The sequence below is a fragment of the Solea senegalensis genome, linkage group LG12 (assembly GCF_019176455.1).
Source record: "Solea senegalensis isolate Sse05_10M linkage group LG12, IFAPA_SoseM_1, whole genome shotgun sequence".
Taxonomy (NCBI): Eukaryota; Metazoa; Chordata; class Actinopteri; order Pleuronectiformes; family Soleidae; genus Solea; species Solea senegalensis.
In genome coordinates, this window is record NC_058032.1 from 14,829,185 (window position 1) to 14,850,782 (window position 21,598).

Consider the following 21,598-nt stretch of genomic DNA (forward strand, 5'->3'; position numbering starts at 1 on the left):
TCAAACCATTGTCAAAGGAGTTCACACAATGCCCAGGCCCATCAGCTCCACATTGTTTTTCTCAGTATAGTGGTTTTCAGATCTCGTGCCACCCACTGACATTACTGCGCTGCACACAGGAAATGATTTGTTTTATGTCCAGACAGACTGTGGCAACAGCAACATTGCACAAGTAAAGTGAGACGACTGCAAACAGGTTGGAGTATGACTGAAAACACAAATAAGCGCCGTCGAAAAGTTTCAGAATTCAATTCTACTGCTCAAAAAAATCTCACCATTCAGCACTGTGCTATCACTCTTTACACACAAATGCTCCCCAAGTCAGGTCTGATAGTTTTGCATGACAGAGCCTGTTTTCAGATGATACAAATGGTGGTCCATTGTTTCTGTGCATGAAGATCAGACAGAGGCAGAAAAATATCATAAACAACTAAAGTTATGCACTGCAGCTTTAAAATGGTTACATCTAATTTTTAACTAAATAGAAAATTCTGTCTTTTTTTTTGGCCATCATGCAATAATTTAATAAATCTGAGTGACCAAACTGAAACAAACATGAGAGAAGACGGGCAGAAAGAGAATTTTTATTTTCTGTACTTTATGGACGTTTCCTTTGTGCAACTGTAGATTTCCTCCCACACAACAGTACATGCAGGGAGAGTCTTTCCAGTAGCACTGAGCAAGGTGCTGACCTCAGAATTGAATTCAGCCCCCAGGTGCCGCTCTGTGGCTGTCCACTGCTGCTAAATAGTCAGGAAGAGTCAACTGCAGAGAACAAATTACTCCACTGGGAGTTAAAAAGTGTACCTTAATAAATATTCTGCAGGACCACACAACCAGTGAAATGTGCCTACTTTTTTCAGCGGGTGAAACACGGCTCCTACAGCAGCCACCCGCTTTTAAAATGAAATGCTACATCCATATTACTATGTTTTCATTTAAAAATTTGGTTTTCAGATAAAAATCACGCGGACGAGCTCTGTATCAGAAGTAATCTGTGTCCATTGTTGTGTTGTGTCCAACACTGGAAAATGTATATCGCGTGACCACACAGGTAAACTGGCCATGCACTTTTCGTCGTAGACAGGAAGTCTTATGTTGTTTGTTTAGTTCTAGAAAATACTATCAACAAGAAAACAACGAAAAACAAGGTGAAACTGAAACTAAAAGAGCTACCAGAATTATGCTTGATAAAAAAGAATAAGGAAGGGAATGTGGAGCTTTTAGGTTGTTTGTGGACGGCAGGTATAGTCATAGCACAATTGATGCATTTTTAAATTAAAACAGAGTAGTGTGGCTGTTAGCTTAAGTTTAGTTTCAGAGAAAATGGCTGTAATTTATGACCACCTGGCCACCGAGTTTTGGACATCACCACTTACTGGAAGATGAGTCAGGTGGTAATGGATGTAACTGATCAGTTACAATGCATAACATGGTTGGCTACTTTAGCAAATGAAGGCACTGAAAATTTTGTATTTGAATGTCACTGCAGTGTGCTGTCGTGTCAAGATCCACAACACGTTACTGCAGCATTAGTCTCATGTTACAGAATATGAAGAGCCAGTGAAAACATTTCCATTTCATGAGGCAAAAAGCTGGTGGGCTTTGACATGAAGAGGGCAAAATGTCTCCTTTGGTGCTGGACACTATCTCTCCTGGTTGTCCAACATGAGGCCCCGGTCCGAGGTGTCCTCAGAGGGAGTGTCCAGGACAGGATTGACAAAACCTTCAAATTCAGTGTTTTCACTGTCCTCTGGGTGCGTACTCACAAAATCACTCTCCCACTCCAGAGCGTTGGAGTCTTCTGAGGCCGAGGCCTGGCCGCTGCTCATCTGTTTACCACCGGGCCTCAGGGCAGCACGTAGGATGTCCTCCTCTGTTCGAGACCTCTCCCAAGCTGGAAGTGCCCGATTGATTCCTACAATGCAAGATAAATATAATGCAGACAAATATAATATACACACATTAATAGCGCAACCACATGTAACATAATCTCATTTGTATTAGTTGAGTTAGATGGAGTAAACTGCTGTTGGACTCTTGTTAAAAATTAATACAAATTATCATTAAAATGAAAATGTAGACAGAAATTACAAGTTTCTAATGTCTTGGGCAACATGTACATGGATGATTGACTAACTGAGCAGAATTGATTCTAAAGCAGAAAATTAGTTCTGAGAATAAATATTAATATAGTGTTTTTTGTGACTGCACAGTGAAGTTGGGGCAGGACCTAAAAGAGAAGGGATGATCATAGAGTGTATATAAAGGCATTTAATGTTCGCATGGTTACCAAATGATCTGTTCTGCTCCATCTTCCTCCACTTTGCTGCAGTGTTATTGATAAACAGAATCAATCTTGGCAGGAAAATAGACCCATGAGTCACAGAACAACTAAACAATTGGCCATTTCTGACCAGACTTTTTATTTCTTCTTTTTACTTTGCAAAGGCAACACTTAAAAAAGCAAATTCATATTTGGTAAATAAAGGTTTTTTCCACCACAAGAGAACATAGAAGCCTCACCTTCCTCATCCTCCCACTCGAGGTCCAGTGACGTCCCATCATCATTGGTGGAGCGGGTCTTGGTGGTAAAATCCCAGCTGTATTCAGTGTTGGGAGTCACTGCATTTGTGTCAGAGGGAAGTCCTGGTGAAAAACAAAGCAAAATATTTTCTTATGAGGGCACAAATACATCATTTGATGATTCTGATCAGCTGGTCAGCTGATCTTTTTCTGGAAATGTCTGCATCACACAGATGAAAACCTCTCAACTTTTTGGAATGCAGCGAGTTCTTTGTTTAATTCGTAATTTCCCACCAGCTACCAGGTTTTGGTTGCTTAGTAACAACAAATGTGACAGAAGCCCACACACAAAAATAGGGCCTATTAATATGAACAAATGTAAACTTACATATTAGAATATAATAAAAATACAAGCAAGATGAAAAAAAAAAAAAAAAAGGTTTACTCACTGTTGCTCCTGAAAGCCTCAGACTGGGCTTTTACATTCTGGAGGTAGACGTCGAAATCTTCCCCAGAGGTTGGTCTGAAATGACAATTACTCAAAATGAGACTAACATGACTGCAGGTCCATTCACTCAATGAAATACAATTGAATAAAATAATGCACAGCATTGGTTGGATGGACAAGAACGCATACACAAAAACCATATGCCCCAAAACTCAGTCAGCCTTAATATCTGTCGCTCTTTACATTTGGAGTGGCATTCGTTAATGTAGGTTCCTATTACTACCACTGCAATTATGAGGATTTGTCAGCTTCCCTCTGCCACAGTGAAACTGAGTTAAGCACTGAATTCTAACACTGGATACTTTGTAGTGCTGAAATATCTACTTTCCAGCCTACACACTGTGCGTCTGAAGAAACACAAAGAGTTCTCACATTATTAAATAATGTTTTTGTCGAAAGTACAAAGAAAAGAGACATTCTTGTTTGCCAAATGATAATATTGCATGGCTGAGGGCTGAGATAAAGAGGCGGCGAGTTGCCAGATGCTTGAAGTTGACATTTTGACATCCGACATCTGCCCTCAACTGAGGTGAATTTATTGTGAATAATGTCAACTAAAACCAAAGCAGGACCTCATGACTAATTTGTCCTTGGCTTAACAAACATACTGTTGTCTATTGAACTTAAGTGACTCACTTTCTTTGCCGAGTTTCACTGGCAGGGCCATCTGCTTTCCCCCGTGTCCTCTGGGAAGACAGCTGCTATCAAAAACACAACAGATCAAGTTGAAGAAAAATAAAATCATATCCTCCCATTATTTAAACAGAGACAGACTCTGGTCAATAAATAAAATATATATCTTAAACCATTTTCATGCTACCAGAAAAACATACGAGCATAAAAACAAACACAGCATTGACTGAGAAAATAACTTAAAAATGCAAAGCAACAGCAATAAATGTGATCACCATTTTCATTTTATCCAAAAACATTAATAAACATTTCCAGGCTTTTCACTGATACATGCATGAAGAGAAAATAAGAAGCAAAACAAGTCATTTTTTCATCTCATGCTGCCTGATGTGGTGGTGTGGATGTCAGTGACTGTAAAAAATACAGTAAAGAAAATGATTTTGCTACATTTTTCCCTAATTTCACTGCTTGTTGTGACAACGTGTCCAATTATATAAACATGACACAATTGTTTGCCTGGCCTCTGTGAACTTACTAAAATCTGGATTAGTACATTGTTCCACTGCAGCTATGATGTTTGCTAACAGTCCAACAAAAACTGAGAAACACAACACTTTTACTGACTGGATGACAGAGACGGGTAAATGAATAGGTTAGAGGAGAAGTTGTTAAGCCAAGCGATAAGTCAAACTGGCAGAAGGGAGCGCACAGTGCCGCCTCACCTCCTTCATTTTTCGCTCACGTGCCAACCTGGCGGCCTCACGCTGGGCGGCATTTCTAGCCTCCTCTTCTAGCCTTAACTTCTCCTCTTGTGCCTCTAACTGAGCAGAAATAACAAAACGAAACAAACACAAAACAGAAAATTATAAAACAGAAAAAACAAGGCAGCAAATCAGGCAAAAACAGCTCAAAAACATAAAATGAAACAATGGGGGAGGCTGTTAATCTAAATCTAAAGATGTTTTTTTTAAAGTGTCTTACCTCTGATTGGATCTTCTGGTCTATCAGAACCTGATTGTCTGAGATCGCAGCATAGCGTTGTTCTCGCAGATGTTTGATCTCATCTTCACTGATAGGCCTTATAGAAAGAACAAAAACATTATTCCTGAAGGTAAATTTCTTACATACATACTACATATTATCACTTTTTTTGTCAAAAAGGAACCTCTTACCTCGGACAAGGCTGTGGACTCTCTCCCTCCCCCTGCAATACAACGAACAAACATGAGACATGAGAGCAATGAATTCCAGTGTGAGATGCATTTTCACTGCTACACCGTTGGACTCAAGTGCTACTAGTCTGGGACTCAGAATTCAGTAATCAAGTTAGTCCTTTAAGGGAATAATGGAAGACTGCCAGTGAGTGCTCTCAACATTTTCTATCCATCACTCGAGAAAAGCTTTGCCAAAGGAAAGTCTGATTGGTGTCCTTAGAGTGCCAGCTTTAAATTAGACTATATGACTTGTAAAACACTTACTAAATATTTACTATGTAATTGGGTCCCAAAACGTAGAGCAATAATAGAGTTGGGAGAAACGTCTCTAACAATATTATCCTTGAACTTATTTAGGCACCAAATGACCTTGTTGGTTAGAATGTTAATAAGATTTCAATCAGACTCACCTCATCACTCTCCACCAAATTTTCAAACTGCAAAACACAAAGTCACCATTAGAATTCACCAGCAATTCTCAATAAAATAAGCACTAATTAATGTATGAGTCATACCTCTATTGTATAATGTTCCCCTGTGGTACTACTTCGGAAATATTTGGATCTGTAAGAATAAAATGTTGACAGTTAAACCAACAGCTGCTAGTTAAAGTACGTTTCAGCTACAAAAGGTAGAAGACGGTCTTAACAATTAAACTGTTATTTGACACACAGACATAGAATATTTATATTTCTCCCAGTGGCATTAAGATAAACCTGTGAGATAACTGGAGGAGGTCTAGGGTTAGGACTTAAATGAGAAGCTTCAATTGAAGAAATAATATACAGAAGGAATGAGACAATACACAGTTTTACTGTGCATTATAATAAAAAGCACTCACACTGAATTACTGTGATGTAGTAGATTATACTGATAATGCAAGTATTGTTTTTTTAATAACATTTGTTCTTCTGTTTCTTCTGCATGTGTAAGGATTCAGAAAATGCAACTTCCAGTGTTTTGGAGGCCAAACTTTGACCAGAAGACCAACAGAAATTACCGGGAAGATGCAGGCACTTCAAAATAAATCACTACAACTGTACCTTGTTGAGCTAGACAGCCTTTTTTAAGTGACTCACATGAAATATTAACAGATTTCCCGATCCATTATTGTCCCCCATTATGGAAATTCACTGATCAATGATCAACTTATTGCAAGTGCTTTTAGTCACAGTACAGTGAGTGCACAACATCAAATATTGTCCCAACATATTGCCTTGCTTCCACTGGGTCCAGTATCTTTAAAAAATACTTTGAATATTGCAGTTATTCACATTATCAACACATGACATCAGTGGTGTCAGGTATATTTGGATTTTATGACACAATGCTCTGCTGTATTAAACCTTACAAATATGATGAGGTGCACCATTTCTCTAGGTTTGTCAAGAATCAGAAAGTGTCTCTCTCTAACAAATGTAAATAGTCTCTACTATTACTCTCGTTGCAGTGATCGATCATTGGACCTTTGAATTCATAGTTTATGTACTAATCGAAAAGGATGACTAATTGTGAGTGCTTATTTTTTTGCAGTGTGTGATAAAATCCAACAAATATCATTCTGTCCCGAATGGAAACACATGGAGGTGATTGCAGTGAAAGAGAGAGGAAGCCTTCCCTAATTCTAACAAAGCTCAGGGTAACTTCATCAATTATTCATATTAAATTTAATGACACAAACAATGGGACAGGGTTTTTTCAGGGAGCCTATAGACATTAGATCATATTAACACAAACATACAAATACTGAAGTTTACAAACATTACAAATTGCAGATTGCAGAAAACTTAATGATCCTGTCCAAAACACTTGTCCATTGACTGATTAATCCATCTACTTGCAGTTGCAGATACTGGTTATGTAGATAACTGAAATCATAATCTGCATTGAAGCCTTAAAAAAGATCTAAAACACACTTATGTTCCCTTCTTTTAGGTTTGCAGCTTTAGCTCAGTGTGTCTTCTTGGGCTGCAATGAACTATTATTTTCATAATCAATTCATCTGTCGATTATGTTCTCGATTAATTGAGTACTTGTTTGGTCCATAACAAAAATGTTGATTGGTGTTTCTCAAACCTGGAAATGATGACATTCTCAAATGTTTTGTTTTAATTAGGGATGCACAATATTATTGGCACAATATTGGCAGATATTGGCTTTAAAATGCATTATTGGATATTGGCAAACACACCATGATGAGTCAATATGACTATTGACTATAACATTAGGCTAAAAAGGCTGTTACCTCCTTGACTTCTGTGCTCGCTCTCTACAACTATGATTTTGAACATTTACTGTATTTATTTTGCTCAATGAAGACAATTTATATCTACAGCTGCTGTGACCTGAGTAGGCAAAATATTATGTAAATTTCACTACAGAAGAGACTAAATTACCTCAGCAGATGGGCGCAGGGAAAAAAAACGTGTACATATATATATCTGTATTGGCATTAGGGACGGGAATCACAGGGTACCTCACAATACGATGCATGATACATGGTCCACCACAATACCACTAATATCACAATACAATGATTCTATGATAATCAATATATTGGCCAGGTGGTTAACTTCCACCCAGATTTCCCCTCATTCATTAAAGCAGCGCCACCAAAAGGAGACATGTATTATTGTTATTGTTATTATAACAAATGTGTTGTTAACAGACTTTATCGCAAAATTTCCTTGTTTAAAATGGTCTACAATTACTCTATTGGGCTGTTATCGGCATCGGCAGATACTCCAGTTTGTGATATTAGGCATGAAAATGTGGTATTTTGCCATCTATCCGTAATTGAAACTAGAAAATATTCACATTTAAAAAGCTGAAAAATCAGAAAGCTTGTTTATTTTATTAAACAGATTCATCAATTATGAAAATAGTTGACGATTAGATTTGGAAATCAATTAATCCATGTTTTCCTCTCCTTTAAGCTGACTGACCAGTGTTGAAAGTAGGGGTGGGGTCTTCATGTGACCTACTGTCTGTCTCACTGCAGGTCAGGGACAGAAGAAACACTAGAAACAGTAGCTTAAAATCATTGTTCTTATTATAATCCAGTGTTTTTAGTAGAACAGTCTCTAACACAGAGAGCTGCAAGTGAGTCTTGAGCCTACAAACACATTCACACAGGTACCGGCTAAGCAGCTGTTAGCTAACGTTATCACTTAGCAGCAACCGGATTCGCTGCTTCATATGATGCTAGTTAGTTAGCTTTCACTCAGCTCCATGTTTCACATACCCGCCTCCTCTCTGGATCCTGCTGACCTCTCTCCTGAAGAGCCCCACACAGGCTGCCCAGCAGTTACCCATCGCATTGTCAAATGTGGCTGATATTTAGCTGCCGGACAGCTGCTGGAGCTTTACTGCCGGTGGATACATGTCCAGTTCCAGGATCTACACCTCCACTCCAGCAGCAGCAGCCACTTCCTCATCCTCCTTCCTCTCCGGCTGATGACGTCGCACTCTCAAAAGCTCAACACCGCCGCCTACCGTCGTTCTACTGTTATTTCACTGATATTTGAAACCAAAGTATACAGTACATATACAGTCTGAAAAATGAAATAAAAAATATTAATATTGGTATTAAAATGCAATAATGAAAGTAATAATATGGATAAAATAATTATTTTAACATATCAATGTATAATTAGTTGGCTCTACTATTTTGAGCCATACATTGAATTAGAGTTAGTCCCTTTTGCACACACCACAATTGGTGATAGTGAATTTGACCTTTGCATTTGACCCATAGTTATTACCCACCAGTAGCGAGCACACACAAACCAGTCACATGAGCAGTGGGCAGCACTTATCTGGGCCTTAGGTGGCAATTGGAAAATGAGGTGCTTTGCTCAGGGGCACCTCTTGGTCCCTTCCCAGGATTGAAGCAGAACCTTGCAGTTACTAACCCAATTCCTTTCCTGTTGGAAATGGGCTGTCCATTGTATTACTACATTATATTCATGTAATCTATGAATTTAAATAAGTTTATATATGTGTTCATTTACAACAATTATACAGTCAACCAGCTGTGGAGAAAGTACTTACATCTTTAGGTGCAATGTGTGAATTAAATAATCACAAAGCAAGAAAAGAAAAGTATAAGCCGTCATTTATTTAGAGGAGTTGAATGATCACTGAGCACTTTAAAATCTTTCCCCTGAGTTTGCGCTGAAACAAATATAATTGGTGATCATGTGACCACTGATAGCATTAAAATGACAAAAAGTCAAATTAAAAAGCACAAGACAGAAAAGTCTGGTGATGACAAACATTAATAATGAGAACATATGTAAAATGTGAATCAGCAAATGATAAGGGTTAACTAAAAAAACAGGAAGTGATGGGTGTTTACAAAAATCAATGAAATTACATTGTTCAACATCAGAAGCTTTCACTCCACCACCTGAGAAAGAGATTATTTAACAAATATCTATGACACCAAAAACTAATGGCATGCTACTGAGGCTGGCCAAATTTCGTTTTAAAAGGTAAACATATGCTATGATCATTTGCTTTGTAGTGGGTAATATTGTGTCTCCTCAGCTGCTGAGTCAGAGACATTTTACTCCGTGTCCTCAGAAGTAAAGAGGTAAGCATGCAGCTCGTCCTCAGCAGGGATTTTTTCCACATTCCTGACTCTGACTTTCTGGACAACAGGCATACATCTGGGCATGAGCTTCCTCCCACTCTGAAAGAAAGTGGGCCAGAGTTTATGCATCACTCATTTTCTTTCCTTAAGTCTCTAATGAGATCGAGCAAATCTAAATAAAATGTTACATTGTGATAATTGCTAAAGCAACATTTAATTGACTTACTATTTTCTTGGAGTCAGCCAGGGATCGCTCCATATACCTTCTCATCCTCTCTTTCTGTTTCTCTCTCTGCTCTCTCAGCTTTTCTTCACGCTCCCTGCACCATGGTGTTCAAACAGAAGAGATGGTTAAACATTTGTACTCTTCTATGTTTTTTCCATTAAACTTGGAAAAACAGAAAGGTTTGAATATGTTACATAATCCTTCTTCTGGTCAACAGAATGTACCTGCTCCTCCTCTCACTGTCCTTTATCTTCTTCATCATCACCAAGCTTTCCTCTGGGATGCTCTCAAGGCTCTGCAGCAGCAGAGACAGGTGGTTCTCAATACTGGCCAGCTTCTCCAAGGTGCTGAGGTTGGTCATTCTGTCGTTCACACAGCTGCGATGCACCTCTGCCACCTTTTCTCCAAGATTATCGAGCAGCATGTCCTGTCAACACAAGACTTGGGTGATGTGTAGAGTTCACTGGTGACATTGCTGTTGCATGCAGCTTTAAGATCTGAGGAGTGTATACAAAGCTTGCTTACCTGGTCCTCAGTGTTTAATGAGACGTGGAGCTGAACCTTCTGTTTGAGCCTGTTACCTCTTGCCTTCTCTTTAACGATTCTCTGGTTAATGTCGGTTATCTGTCGTGTCAACTGCTCTTCGTCCTTTTCACTGGAGAGAGAAAGATTTGTGGTGAAGCTGAGCTAATGAATGGATAATTATTGTGTGACACAACTCAGAGTATGGAAATAGATCTGAAAGGATGTGAATCTGATGGACAAGCATGTGAAGAATTTGAAAGGATGTGGCTTTTTAGGATTTTCCATTTCGTGAAAAACCAGATAATTCAAGGGAATGAAGTTCACCTAAGGAGGGTTTTCATGACAACATGGTACAGCTGACAACTGAGTCTTTCATTCGCAGAGGCTTGATCAGTAACACTCACATCTTCTTCCTGGCTATCACCATGGACTGTTGCAGCTCCTCCAACATCTCCTCCAACCGTGTGGAGTTCTGAATCAGGGACAAGTTCTGCTCCGTCAGCTCATTCACCAAATCTAGAAGTTGTTGGGGATCAGAGAAGTACAGTTCTGGCTCATCCTGCAGAGAGAGGAGACAGACAGACCGACGTATTGTGAGCACATAAACTTGCAAGAATAATAGACAGGTGCCCCTCAGGTGGAAAACTGACCTCATACTCTGAGCTGTCGCCACCTGGACCAGCGTTTGTGTTCCTGAAATCCAAGAGCAAGTGTTTGAGTTCAGGAGGAAGTCGTATCCAGCAGCATGTAAACCGGATTTCAAATGAATTTGCTGCATTATGTGTAAAATGATTTTAGCATGCTGACTATCTATGTGATTCTCAACAGAGAATCACATAGATAGTTTTTGCACCAACAGACACAATGTTTTGAACCATTGTTTGTAGGTAAATCATTAGCACAACAACTGTGTATGAATCTACAAGACAAACACTGGATTTGCATCTGAGACTGTGTGTTAGTGTGTCCTCACAGTGTGTTGCTGTGGACTGAAGACAGCCTGGTCTCTCTGATGAAGGACTGCTCATTACCTGGACTGGACACCTTGCTCTCCAAATCTGTGTATCACTCAAATCACAACACTTACTATTAAAAAGCAGGAATAATAATTCTTATAAAAACAAAAACACTATTGAAACAATAACTTAGGAAGGATGTCCTTGCGTGATTCTGCACTCACTTCCTGTGAGTAATCAGATCACAGGACATTTAGAGAGAGAGTGAATGCTCCTATTTTCTGTTCCACTACTCTGCAAACATTATAGTTCCTATGCTGTAAAAAACCTAAAACACAGAAAATAATGTACTCAGACAATGAACACAATGAAACGTGTCAGTATTGGAGTTCCCTTTGAGAAACAATGCATCTGTCAGTGCTCATCTGCTGAGAGGAGTTCAGGACAGAGCGATGATCCCAAAACAAGAATATTTAATAATCTGTGGATAAAACTCAGCAAGCCACAGTTTTCCCAGGGATATTGCCTACTGCTGCTTTAACCTGTGTCACTTTGGTCCTTTTAATCTATTTTATGTTGACTTACTTGCACCAAAGTACTTGCCATTTGCAATAGCGGACTCCCTCGACTCCTTCTTCTGCTTGTCCTGTGTGTCTTTGTCACACAGGACTTTAACTTTCACAGTCTTAGCTCTCTGGGCCTCCTGCCACTCAGGAGGGGACAGCTTGAACAGAAGCTCCTTGTATCTCCTGTAGTCCACCAGGATTTCTTCAAACTTGACAATTTCACTGTGAAAAAAAAAACATTCTTTAAAACTTCATGGAACAACAATATATGTCATTAATCTTCATTTAAAGTTCACCTCCGAGTACTTCTGTGCACATTATATCAGAGTAACTGGCATAAATGACCTTTTGAGGGTCCCTATTTCAGCAGTCAGCTTCTTGATCTCTGTGTTCTTCTCCTGTTTGGACTTAGCTTCTCGTTCAAAACTGACAAGAGAGACAACGCAACCACATGAACATCGGTCCTTATTTACGATCACATGCTAATCACTATTGTATATGTTACTACTTACAAAGTTCTGGCCTCCACAGACTTCTTCTCATTCTCCCTGAGGAACTCCTCAAAGCTCAGATTGTCCCTCTCAATGATCTTTTCGAGCTGTTTGAGCTGTCTGTCCTCTTTCTCAATAGCTTTGTCCATCTTCTGAATCTCACACCTCCTCGTCATCAGAGATAACTGAATGAGGGAGGGAGCAGCAGTGTGAGGTTCAGGACGATGATAACGGGCAAAAAGAGGCTACATCTCTAAAGATCTACAAAATAATTTACCTCCAAGACTGCCTTCATCCGCTCCATGGAGATTAAGTCATGTTTGCTGTCTTTTGTAACGTTTTCTGTGGTCAGAGGACAGAATGATCACTTTAACTTGTAAAACAGCCACATGGAATTCTTATTTTTATAATTTTTTGAGCTACAAGTACAATTATCTACTCTTTCACCTCGTTTCATCATGGCCATCTTCAGCTCATGTCTTCTCTGTGTTTGTTTAGTTGTTTTACTCTGGGTTTGTCTTAGATTCTTCTCCTTTTCCTCCTCCTCCTCCTCCTCCACCACCTCCTCCAGTTCTCCCACCAGTTCTTTCTTCAGCTTGGCCATCATACGTGCAGTGTGGGTCGTCTTCTTATCAATTGGCAGAGCCAGGAATTTCCGCATCTCCTGAGTACATAGGAGAACAGGAGCATGATTTTTAACACAGCTACATTTTTACACTTTTTTGCAAACTTTTTGAAACCCAATTCATTTCCATGTTTACAATTGCTTTCAAAGACACACACACCAACCTCTTTTTGCTCCTCTTTTTCATTTACACTCAGTAGAAAAATGCTATTACTGTCTGGCACTTTGAAAGGGCTTTGATGTGTCCCCTTCTTCCTTCTCTTCATGTCTACACAGGGGAGGGAAACACACACTCACACACAGGTGTCCAACAGTTTTATCTTTGTTTTTTCAAGATTTGTCACTTTGCCTATTTTACCTTGTTTATGTGATTTGGCAGCACTTTTACCCTCTGAAAGGCCTGTTGAAAGGATAATGATGGTCCAGTCAATCAATCAATCACCTGCCAATTTGCTTCTTTTTGCTTGTGAATCACAATTATAACACAAACGTAGCCTACTGTCTTGCTGTGATGATATTGCCGCCATTTCTCCCGGCATCTGGTGCTCCCACTGGCTCAGAGCTGCCGATTAAAACCCCCCCACTTCATTAAACCTAATAATACATTTTATTTAAGACAAAAGTGGATCAAACGCATGCAGGACTCCATTTCTGAGCCATAAAGCAGCAATCTGGTCATACCAATCATTAAATTGATTAAATGTGGCTCAGCTTTGCACACTTTGTTTTTTTACTTCAGCTTCAGGACAAATAGTCAGTTTTTATTCTATCAAATACTGTACAGTCCACCGACCACATATACAGATTTATTAAAGATCGTTTTTTGAGAGTTTGTGGAAACAGTATTGTACATGGGAAGAATATACTATAGCCCACAGGCATGAAAGAGAGCAGAAACAAGCAAAGTGGAGAAGTGTGTGGAGAGATATAATGTAATTAAACACAACATGCTGGTTAAGATCATTGTGCTAACACTTGTGTTAGCTGACCACTGATGTATTAGACTTAGAAATGAATCTCTGTGTAAACAGTTTTACAGATTTATCTGTTAAAGTATTCATAATATTCTCTTTTATAACTTAAAATGCTTCATATTACAACAAAAAAGGTGTAATCCGAAATACTTAATTGCTTATTACACACATATATTCTTAATGAATAAATAACAAAAGTATTTTTTTAATTATTTTTATAACAATGTTCCTGTGCTAGTTGACGTTTACCAACACCCTATAGGTGAAGCTGGGTACTGCAGTGTAGTGACTTAAACTAAACTAAACTTCTCATGATAAACATCAACTACTTGTATTTACGTATTTGATTTAATTAAACAGCCAGTGACGTATAATTCAACTTACCGTCTTTTAATGACGTCAGTAGTGTGAACACATCAGTAATCAGTAATGACTCACGTCAATAGTTCCTTCTTCCTGCGGGACGTCCATTTGTGTACTGATGTCATGGCAACGGTTGCCTTCATGGTCCCGTCGTACATTTTCTACAAGCATGTAGAAAAGCGTGTAGATTGTCATAAGAATTGCTCAGTGAAACAGTTTCTCGTTTGTTTTGGTAGTATGGATTTACACAGATCAGCCACAACATTAAATCACTGAGTACAGTTTCAATGTTTTGGTCGACCTGTTTATTACAAGCACACAAATATATGGAGGAAAAGTGAACCTATAGATAAACTTAAAGATCACATTATTAATGATTCAGAATTCATATTTCAAACAAACAAACAAAAAGCAAATGAACCCAAAACATAGGGTTTATGAAGGAAATTGGGCTATATAGGCAAAACGTTTAAATATGTCATGGGTTGTACACTCATGACTTAATTAAATGTTTTATAGATATATATATTCTGTCATATCTGTACTTGAGGTCTTTTTAGCTTATTTTTGTTAATTGTTTATCTGTAGGTTTTAATTTTATCTTGAAATTTGGAAATAAAGTTTGTTTAAAAACAAACAAACAAATAAACAAACCCCCCAAAAACAACAACACAAAGTTGGATGCAAGAAGAAGGAGTCAAGCTTATGTGGTGAATGGTATGATCCAGGTCCAATCATATATATCATTGACCACTAGATGGCATGAAGAGCTCACAAAGCCAGTCCCAGGCTTTTTACTTTATTTGTTTGCCCTGTTTACCCAGAATCTCAGCCTGCTGTTGCTAGAAAAGTACATCTGCAGTGTGTCACAGATAATTTTCTTAACACAACTTGATTGCCTGCGCCTCTTTTTTGTTCTCTGTGTAGAAGTGACTAAACTAGGAGTCTAATACTGTACATTCCCTCCCACGTATCCACACATGACCCCGCGCATCTCAGCTCAACCATGCAGCCCACACACTACACTTGCTTGTAGGAAATCCCAGTGTCAGATTGTCAGGTGAAAGTGAAGCAAAAACATGGGCGAGTGTTGGCTCTCGCAGCAGAGAAAGGGCATGTTGTGTAACAAAATAATAATGTTTTATTCAGATTTGACATGAGCATGAGGATTGGATTTATATTTTCCACTTGCTGTGAATTTTTTTGTTTTCACAAAATTCCTCGTACGGATATTCTCACTTTTAAATAAAACAATGTTCCTGCAGGTAGTCATGGAGGACAGTAATAGCTGTGAAAAAAAAGTTGCCCTGCTTACAGTGCAAACAACACAAGTATGAAGACGCTGTAAAAGAAGCTGGTTTCTTGCAGCACTGCATGAGTTGCCTCCACCTCCCCCGCTCATGTTGCCCAAAGACAGTAGGTATTTGGTATTATATAAGAGGCAAGCATTCAGCTCTTGTAAATAATACCATCTTCATTCATTCACTAATTCATTCGTTAATTCATTCATTGTCTCCTGCTTTATACTCCACGTGAGGGTAACGGAGAGCTGGAGTCAATCTTTAGATCGCAAACCCGGGACATTTTGCTGCAAGGCAACAGTACTAGCCACTACACCACCATGTGGCTGCTCTGCTTCCATGATTGAAATACAGAAAAGTACTGAACTCATGGTTCACTTTGATTCTTTTCCAGATAGTTTCACCATACTTTTGGTTTTTGTCAGCAAACGTGCATATGTGAACTCCTTTCTTCAAATCCTGTGTAACTTTTTCCATGCAGACAGCAGAGGCACTTCTATGCAGTGCTGCCATTTGATATTATTACTATAGTTATATAACAAAACTGCATGAAACAGTCATGTACAGCACAGGGAGATGTGTTGTCTGACAAAATGTTGTTCATTTCTACTCTTTCATGCCAGGTTTCCATGTATTTTGGTCAAAGTTGATTGGCAGAGGCTTAAAATGTAATGAAAACCCCTGTATGATTAATTTTAATTTGCTGGTTATATCTTGCTGTTGTGTTTTTTTTTTAAAAAGGTAGTATTAACTATATAAACTATGGTGCCGTGAATATTCTAAATATATATAGGACATTCAGAAGCATATCTAATGCTAGTTTACTCTGAAAAATGATTTACTGGGAAACAAATAAATCTTTAGCCTGACAATAAAACAGTTAATGAGACATTATTCAAATCTCCATCAGTAACTCTGCTCAGGTTTTACTCGTTTTTCATGCTAATATAGTCCAAGAATTTCCTGCTTGTGCCATATCCTACATCCCCAGAAAATATCATCCAATTCTGTCCTTTACTTTTTGAGTTCTTCCAAAAACCTTCTTGGTGGAGTTAAAAATATACTGAATAGAAAAGCAGAATGTGCTGTGTCATTAAAAATGGCGAGGCAATGAAACTGAAGACAGCTTTCACCTGCTTTTTATGGACCATGTATATTCATTTATCTAAATTCCTAGAGCAGATGACACTGCCATAAAAAAACAAAATCCTGCTCCGTCTCACAGCCCAAACAAATGGGTTAATTTGAGACTAAACTGACCATAAGGTCTCCAGCTCCTCCTTGACCAGCACACATAAGTGAGAGAGGTAACATTTTTTAATAAACTGGTAACTGGCCGTGTGTTAAGCCACTGCTGACTCAAAGAAAACTTATACTTTATCTCCTTAACAAACAGCTGAAGAGACTTGACATACAAGTGATGCACCCCCATTTATGTCAGTATTTCTCAGTATGTATTGTTTGCCTTTAAGAACCAGTGAATCAGTCCTTTCTCCTTTGTTTTTCCATTCGAATCACTTGTAGGATGGGTTCCTCTTTTGGTGGCAATGTAGGGCTGAACGTTTGAGCGAGCCGTCCATGCCATGTCGGCTTTGATCCCAGCAGAATTAATCCTCATATAATTAAAAACTCGTTAGCAGACAGATGCCTGGTCTTGTCTGGAGAAAACGTTGCCTGCAGTTGGACTCTCAGGTGACAATTTGGCTGCTGAAGGAGATTTTAAGGGATGGGATTTAACTCGCTAAATGACATAGAAGCTTCTGTCTTCCGTCTTCCTTGATGAACACACTGTTTTTCTTTCTTGTTTTCTTTCTGTGACCATTGCATTTGACTTTACCACAACAGAATAGATGTGTAACTATCAACACCATCAGGTAAATTGTGTCAGGAAAGTGAATTACCACTGAGATGAGAGAGAAATATGGGATCCACCACTTGGACTAAACCACTAATGATGAAGGATAATGAGCTCTTTAACCTTGGCCCACAAATGTACTTATTTAAACCCAGTAATTGCCACAGAATGATTGAATTTCCAGGGGGCTTAAATGTTATTTGCTTAAATTACATTTTGGAAAGGTAAATACCAATCATGTCGACACTGAAGGTGATCAACCACCGACTGTCTTTGTTGCTCATGTGTCAAGAGCTGCAGAACAGAAAAGAAGAGTATCCGCTCTGTAACGTACATGTGGAAGCATTGTGGGGCTCAGAATCTTCCACAAAAATAATTTGATACAAGGAGCTGGTTTAAACATAGCCTGATGTAATGCTAAGGATGCATTGTGTGACTCGAGTGTCACCCTCAACTGTTTAAAACAGGACATATTGCAAAGACTATGTCATCACTGAGGTGTAAAAATAGTTTAGGATATAATCAGGAGACAATTGCATGCAAATCATTTCCCCTTGAAGTGCTGTGCTACTCAAGGGAGTAAAAAAATGAAGGATATTTGGGTTAAATTCCTTTCGGCAGCCATTTTACTCCTCTGAGATTTTTCTGTTTTTTTCCCTCTCCCTCACTCCCTCACTCTCTCTGCCAGCCTGACACAGTTACTACTCTGTTAACTCTTTATACAACAAAACAATCATTTAAAAATGCAGAATAAAAGACTGTATCCAAACATATCGGTGTAAGAATTTTGTAATTTGGCAGGTGAACCAGTGTAAATAAAAATCAGTCACAATGATCAGTCGTTTTGATCTTATTGTGTCAAATATGACATAAATGAATCCCAACAAATTACCTTTGCTACTGTTCTGCTGTGTGGAGTCAATCTAATCCAATGAGGATTTTTATATATAAAACCCGTGCATTAATATTTTCTGAATTGTCAATCATGACATGTAAATTATATATATTCACCAACCTGTTTCACTAAAGGAAACAGCTTGTTGACAAAAAGTCGCAGGGTTTTTAATCTGGACAGTCTGTATGCTTCTATTTGTGGAAGCCCTGATGTTGCCACAGTGCTTATTAATGTTATATATCTTTACATTTTTGAAAAAAAAGTGCTGTTAAAGCTAAAGTTGTACCTATCACTGTGTTTCTAACAGCAACAGCAGCTGTAGAGTGGAAGAGTCTCTGATGAATCCACTGCACACCTGCTCGTCACTAAACAACAGACAAAGACACTTGTGGCTGATTTTCTACCAAGAGTTGCTAATATTGTCGTTTGCACTTTGTGAGACAAAAACAATGCGGAGAACGACCTTGTCCAAGAGCTTCGTTTGAGCCATGTTGTGTTTTTGCGCTGAACAATTTCTCAACTTCTGACACATGCAATGACAGCAATGCAACCACAATACAGTTGTGGCAACGCTTGGCGCTTTTTAGTTTATGTGATTTGGCCGTTAATGTCTAATGAACACTTTGGAAGCTTTGGAAGCTTTAGCAGTCAAAGAGTCAGACCAAACTGAGCTGACACATCAGTTTAATGTCACCAGCACAAATCCGTGTCCATTTCAACATGCGACTGGTCTAAAACCGTCCATCTCTACAGGCAGGTCAGCAGTTATTCATTCCTGCTTGCTATTTTACAACTGGACAAGAAAACTGTTCATGCCACAAGACAAAATGGGAAATGTCCCGGTGCTTTGAACACATTGTACGCCTATTTTGTGACAGCATGTGCTGCCATTTTGTGAGGGCTATAGAAAGTACTGCTGTGAGCTAGAAACTAATCAGTAAATTGAACAAATCAGTAAAAAAGAAAAGGAGAAGGTATAATATATAATGTACTCTGGATGACTGTATTGTTTTCATACGCTGCAATCTTTAATAGTTAAGGCAATTACTCTAATATAGTTTTTTGAGCATCAACATTGTCCTGTATGTTTTTAACATTTAAGGAACATGTAATAATTGAATCCCCATGACTTGAGAAGCAAGAAGAGACCAATGTTTCTTTTTTTAACAACTAAAAAAAACCAAAACACTGGATCAGCTGATAAACAGCTGATTTTTAAATCTTTCAGGTAATGACAGCAAGAAATGAGAGTGTGAAACACAAATATAACTGACTTCCTAACTGAACTTTCACTGGAGCTTCATATTTTCTCCTTTTTTTCCATGAAAAATCATCAGCTACATGGGAAGATGTTATGAGATCATCGCTCATTAGCATATTCTGAGGGACACGGAGCTCTGTAGGGAAAACATGTCCATTCATGTACATCAAAAGTGTAGCAACATTATTCCGAGCAGGGATGAGAACAGAAAGATAGACATACGCACACAGCTGAGCATAACTGTTGTGGAATATCACGGGCGCACAGTAAATGAGGCATGGAACAGTAAATGGATTGTAAATGAATAAATGCTTTGGCTGCAGGAGGAACAATTTCTCCGTTTGAGAAACGTCAGTGAAAACAGGCCCAAACAGATTCCAAACGTTCTGTTTACAGAAAATATGAAGGGGTTCCACAAACTGTCATTACACTTAGATGTCTGTAGTGCTCTGGCCTATATCTCAGAGTTGGAAATCTGGCCATTGGTCTCAGTCCTCTCCGGAGAGCCTCCTCCGAGAGTGAACGTCTATTTCCAGTTTGTCTATTTATACAGTGCCTGCCTCAGTAGAGAGGTGAAATGAAGCAATCAGGCCAGGAAACTAAAGGCTTGGATGGATCAAAATCTCATTTTTACTGTAAGGCTTGAGCACTTATCCTGCCACTACAACAGTTATCAGATCAATAAAATCATTATGAAATTACAAGCTTTGTATGAAATTGTGTAATGGAGGGAAGACTATCAAGATCCGGGCTTGGAACCAGGCTGCAAGTGTTACCATTGTTGGAGATTCCTGCAACAGTGATTTTGTTTGTGAACCTTCATATATGGGAAACTCAAGCATGTTATATGTGATGATGGTCAATATTAAGGTTATAACCAGGATGAACACATATGAGAATTCTAATAAAGTGCTGTGATAAATCTTCTCACTATATGTGATGTTGACAGCATCCTGATTTTTCTGATTTGACGTCAATGATTAATGAAAAGGAAAAAAATAGACTTTGCCTCATTAGCTCACAGCAGGAGGACAACCGGGGCCTCCTCTGTGTCCCTCTTGTGGGACACTAGAGCAACATTAAAAGACAGCAGTGTCCCATAAAAGAGCTGCTGTCCTTACACCAGCCCTCAGGCCAGCATAGATTTCACTAGCTTCAGTAGATTTTTGGCAAATGACAAGCAGTGGAGCAACTTCAGTTATATTGTTCACAGACAATATAGTGACAGTCAACTGTTTCCTGTTATACAATACATATGGAGAATTATCATTAGCAATCGCTTCCTTTTCCCCAAAGTTTCCATCATATTTGCCAAACACCTGCTAACTTTCACATTCTGCTGTCTTGACTGACATGTGAGGCACTGCACTTTTAAAAGCACAGTCTGTCATTTCTGCCACCAGGGGTTTCTCAATTAAAACACCAACTAAAGGCTTACTTGGATGATGCTGGGAAGCAGCATGGGATCATGGAAATTGCAGTCCTGTTGTCTCATTTGGTTTTTGTGTGGATTTGTGCTTTACAGCAAGAGCTTTGTTGTCAGAATGTGCAGCACACGATAATGAGCTTTGTGTAAGTAGTAGAGAAAATGTCCCTCGTCACTCTGACGTTTCAGACGGGCTTTGCTCCTGACGTTAAAGATGATGACGATGTAATGAAAAGGTGAACGAGAAAAAAGAAACTGTTTGGAAATACAGATTTCTATGGATTTACTATCTACAACATACAGTATGTTTTGTTGTTTTGAGATATATTAACGCTGTTGTGACATATTATGTCTTGTGTGTCGCTAAATTCTTAACGCTGGCGACATGTTTGCACAAGCGCACTTTGCATTACCGTAATTAGGTGACAGTTTGCACGATAGCAAACATTTTCCATACGGTTTCTGAAAGCCGAGATGTTGGCAAAACCAACATGTGGTTATTGCGGTAATTTCACACGTGCTGTCTCAGGAAGGAGGAGTGGGAAGAACACCTGTACATAGTTTCCATTTTTTGACCTTCTTTTGTACATTGAGAGAAAAAGGAACATTGAGAGACTCGAAAAACAATGTTTTATGCTGTTCAAATTTAACATGCA

The 21,598-nt window shown here is 38.8% G+C and overlaps 2 protein-coding genes across 6 annotated transcripts; both read right to left on the reverse strand.

Annotated features, from left to right (window-relative positions):
* Positions 1–568: 568 nt before the first annotated feature.
* Positions 569–8,328, reverse strand: ap1ar (adaptor related protein complex 1 associated regulatory protein). 4 transcript variants are annotated; one of them, XM_044040842.1, is made up of 10 exons: positions 8,126–8,328; positions 5,397–5,445; positions 5,292–5,318; positions 4,840–4,871; positions 4,649–4,745; positions 4,390–4,488; positions 3,671–3,732; positions 2,976–3,049; positions 2,527–2,649; positions 569–1,918 (listed from the first exon to the last, which is right to left on the reverse strand). In XM_044040842.1, exons 1-10 carry the CDS (start codon positions 8,194–8,196, stop codon positions 1,647–1,649), a joined length of 906 nt encoding a protein of 301 aa, XP_043896777.1. In that variant the 5' UTR covers positions 8,197–8,328; the 3' UTR covers positions 569–1,646. The 4 variants fall into 4 exon arrangements, with proteins under 4 accessions (XP_043896777.1, XP_043896776.1, XP_043896779.1 ...); XM_044040841.1 differs by having other exon boundaries at positions 3,671–3,735; XM_044040844.1 differs by lacking the exon at positions 4,390–4,488.
* A 652-nt stretch (positions 8,329–8,980) lies between these two features.
* LOC122778188 (cilia- and flagella-associated protein 100-like) lies at positions 8,981–14,309 on the reverse strand. 2 transcript variants are annotated; one of them, XM_044039822.1, is made up of 16 exons: positions 14,226–14,309; positions 13,367–13,429; positions 13,226–13,267; positions 13,032–13,135; positions 12,690–12,906; positions 12,520–12,584; positions 12,264–12,427; positions 12,097–12,177; positions 11,789–11,973; positions 11,203–11,287; positions 10,880–10,922; positions 10,634–10,788; positions 10,230–10,359; positions 9,929–10,131; positions 9,705–9,798; positions 8,981–9,577 (listed from the first exon to the last, which is right to left on the reverse strand). In XM_044039822.1, exons 2-16 carry the CDS (start codon positions 13,404–13,406, stop codon positions 9,452–9,454), a joined length of 1,734 nt encoding a protein of 577 aa, XP_043895757.1. In that variant the 5' UTR covers positions 13,407–13,429; positions 14,226–14,309; the 3' UTR covers positions 8,981–9,451. The 2 variants fall into 2 exon arrangements, with proteins under 2 accessions (XP_043895757.1, XP_043895758.1); XM_044039823.1 differs by having other exon boundaries at positions 13,367–13,461.
* Positions 14,310–21,598: the final 7,289 nt, after the last annotated feature.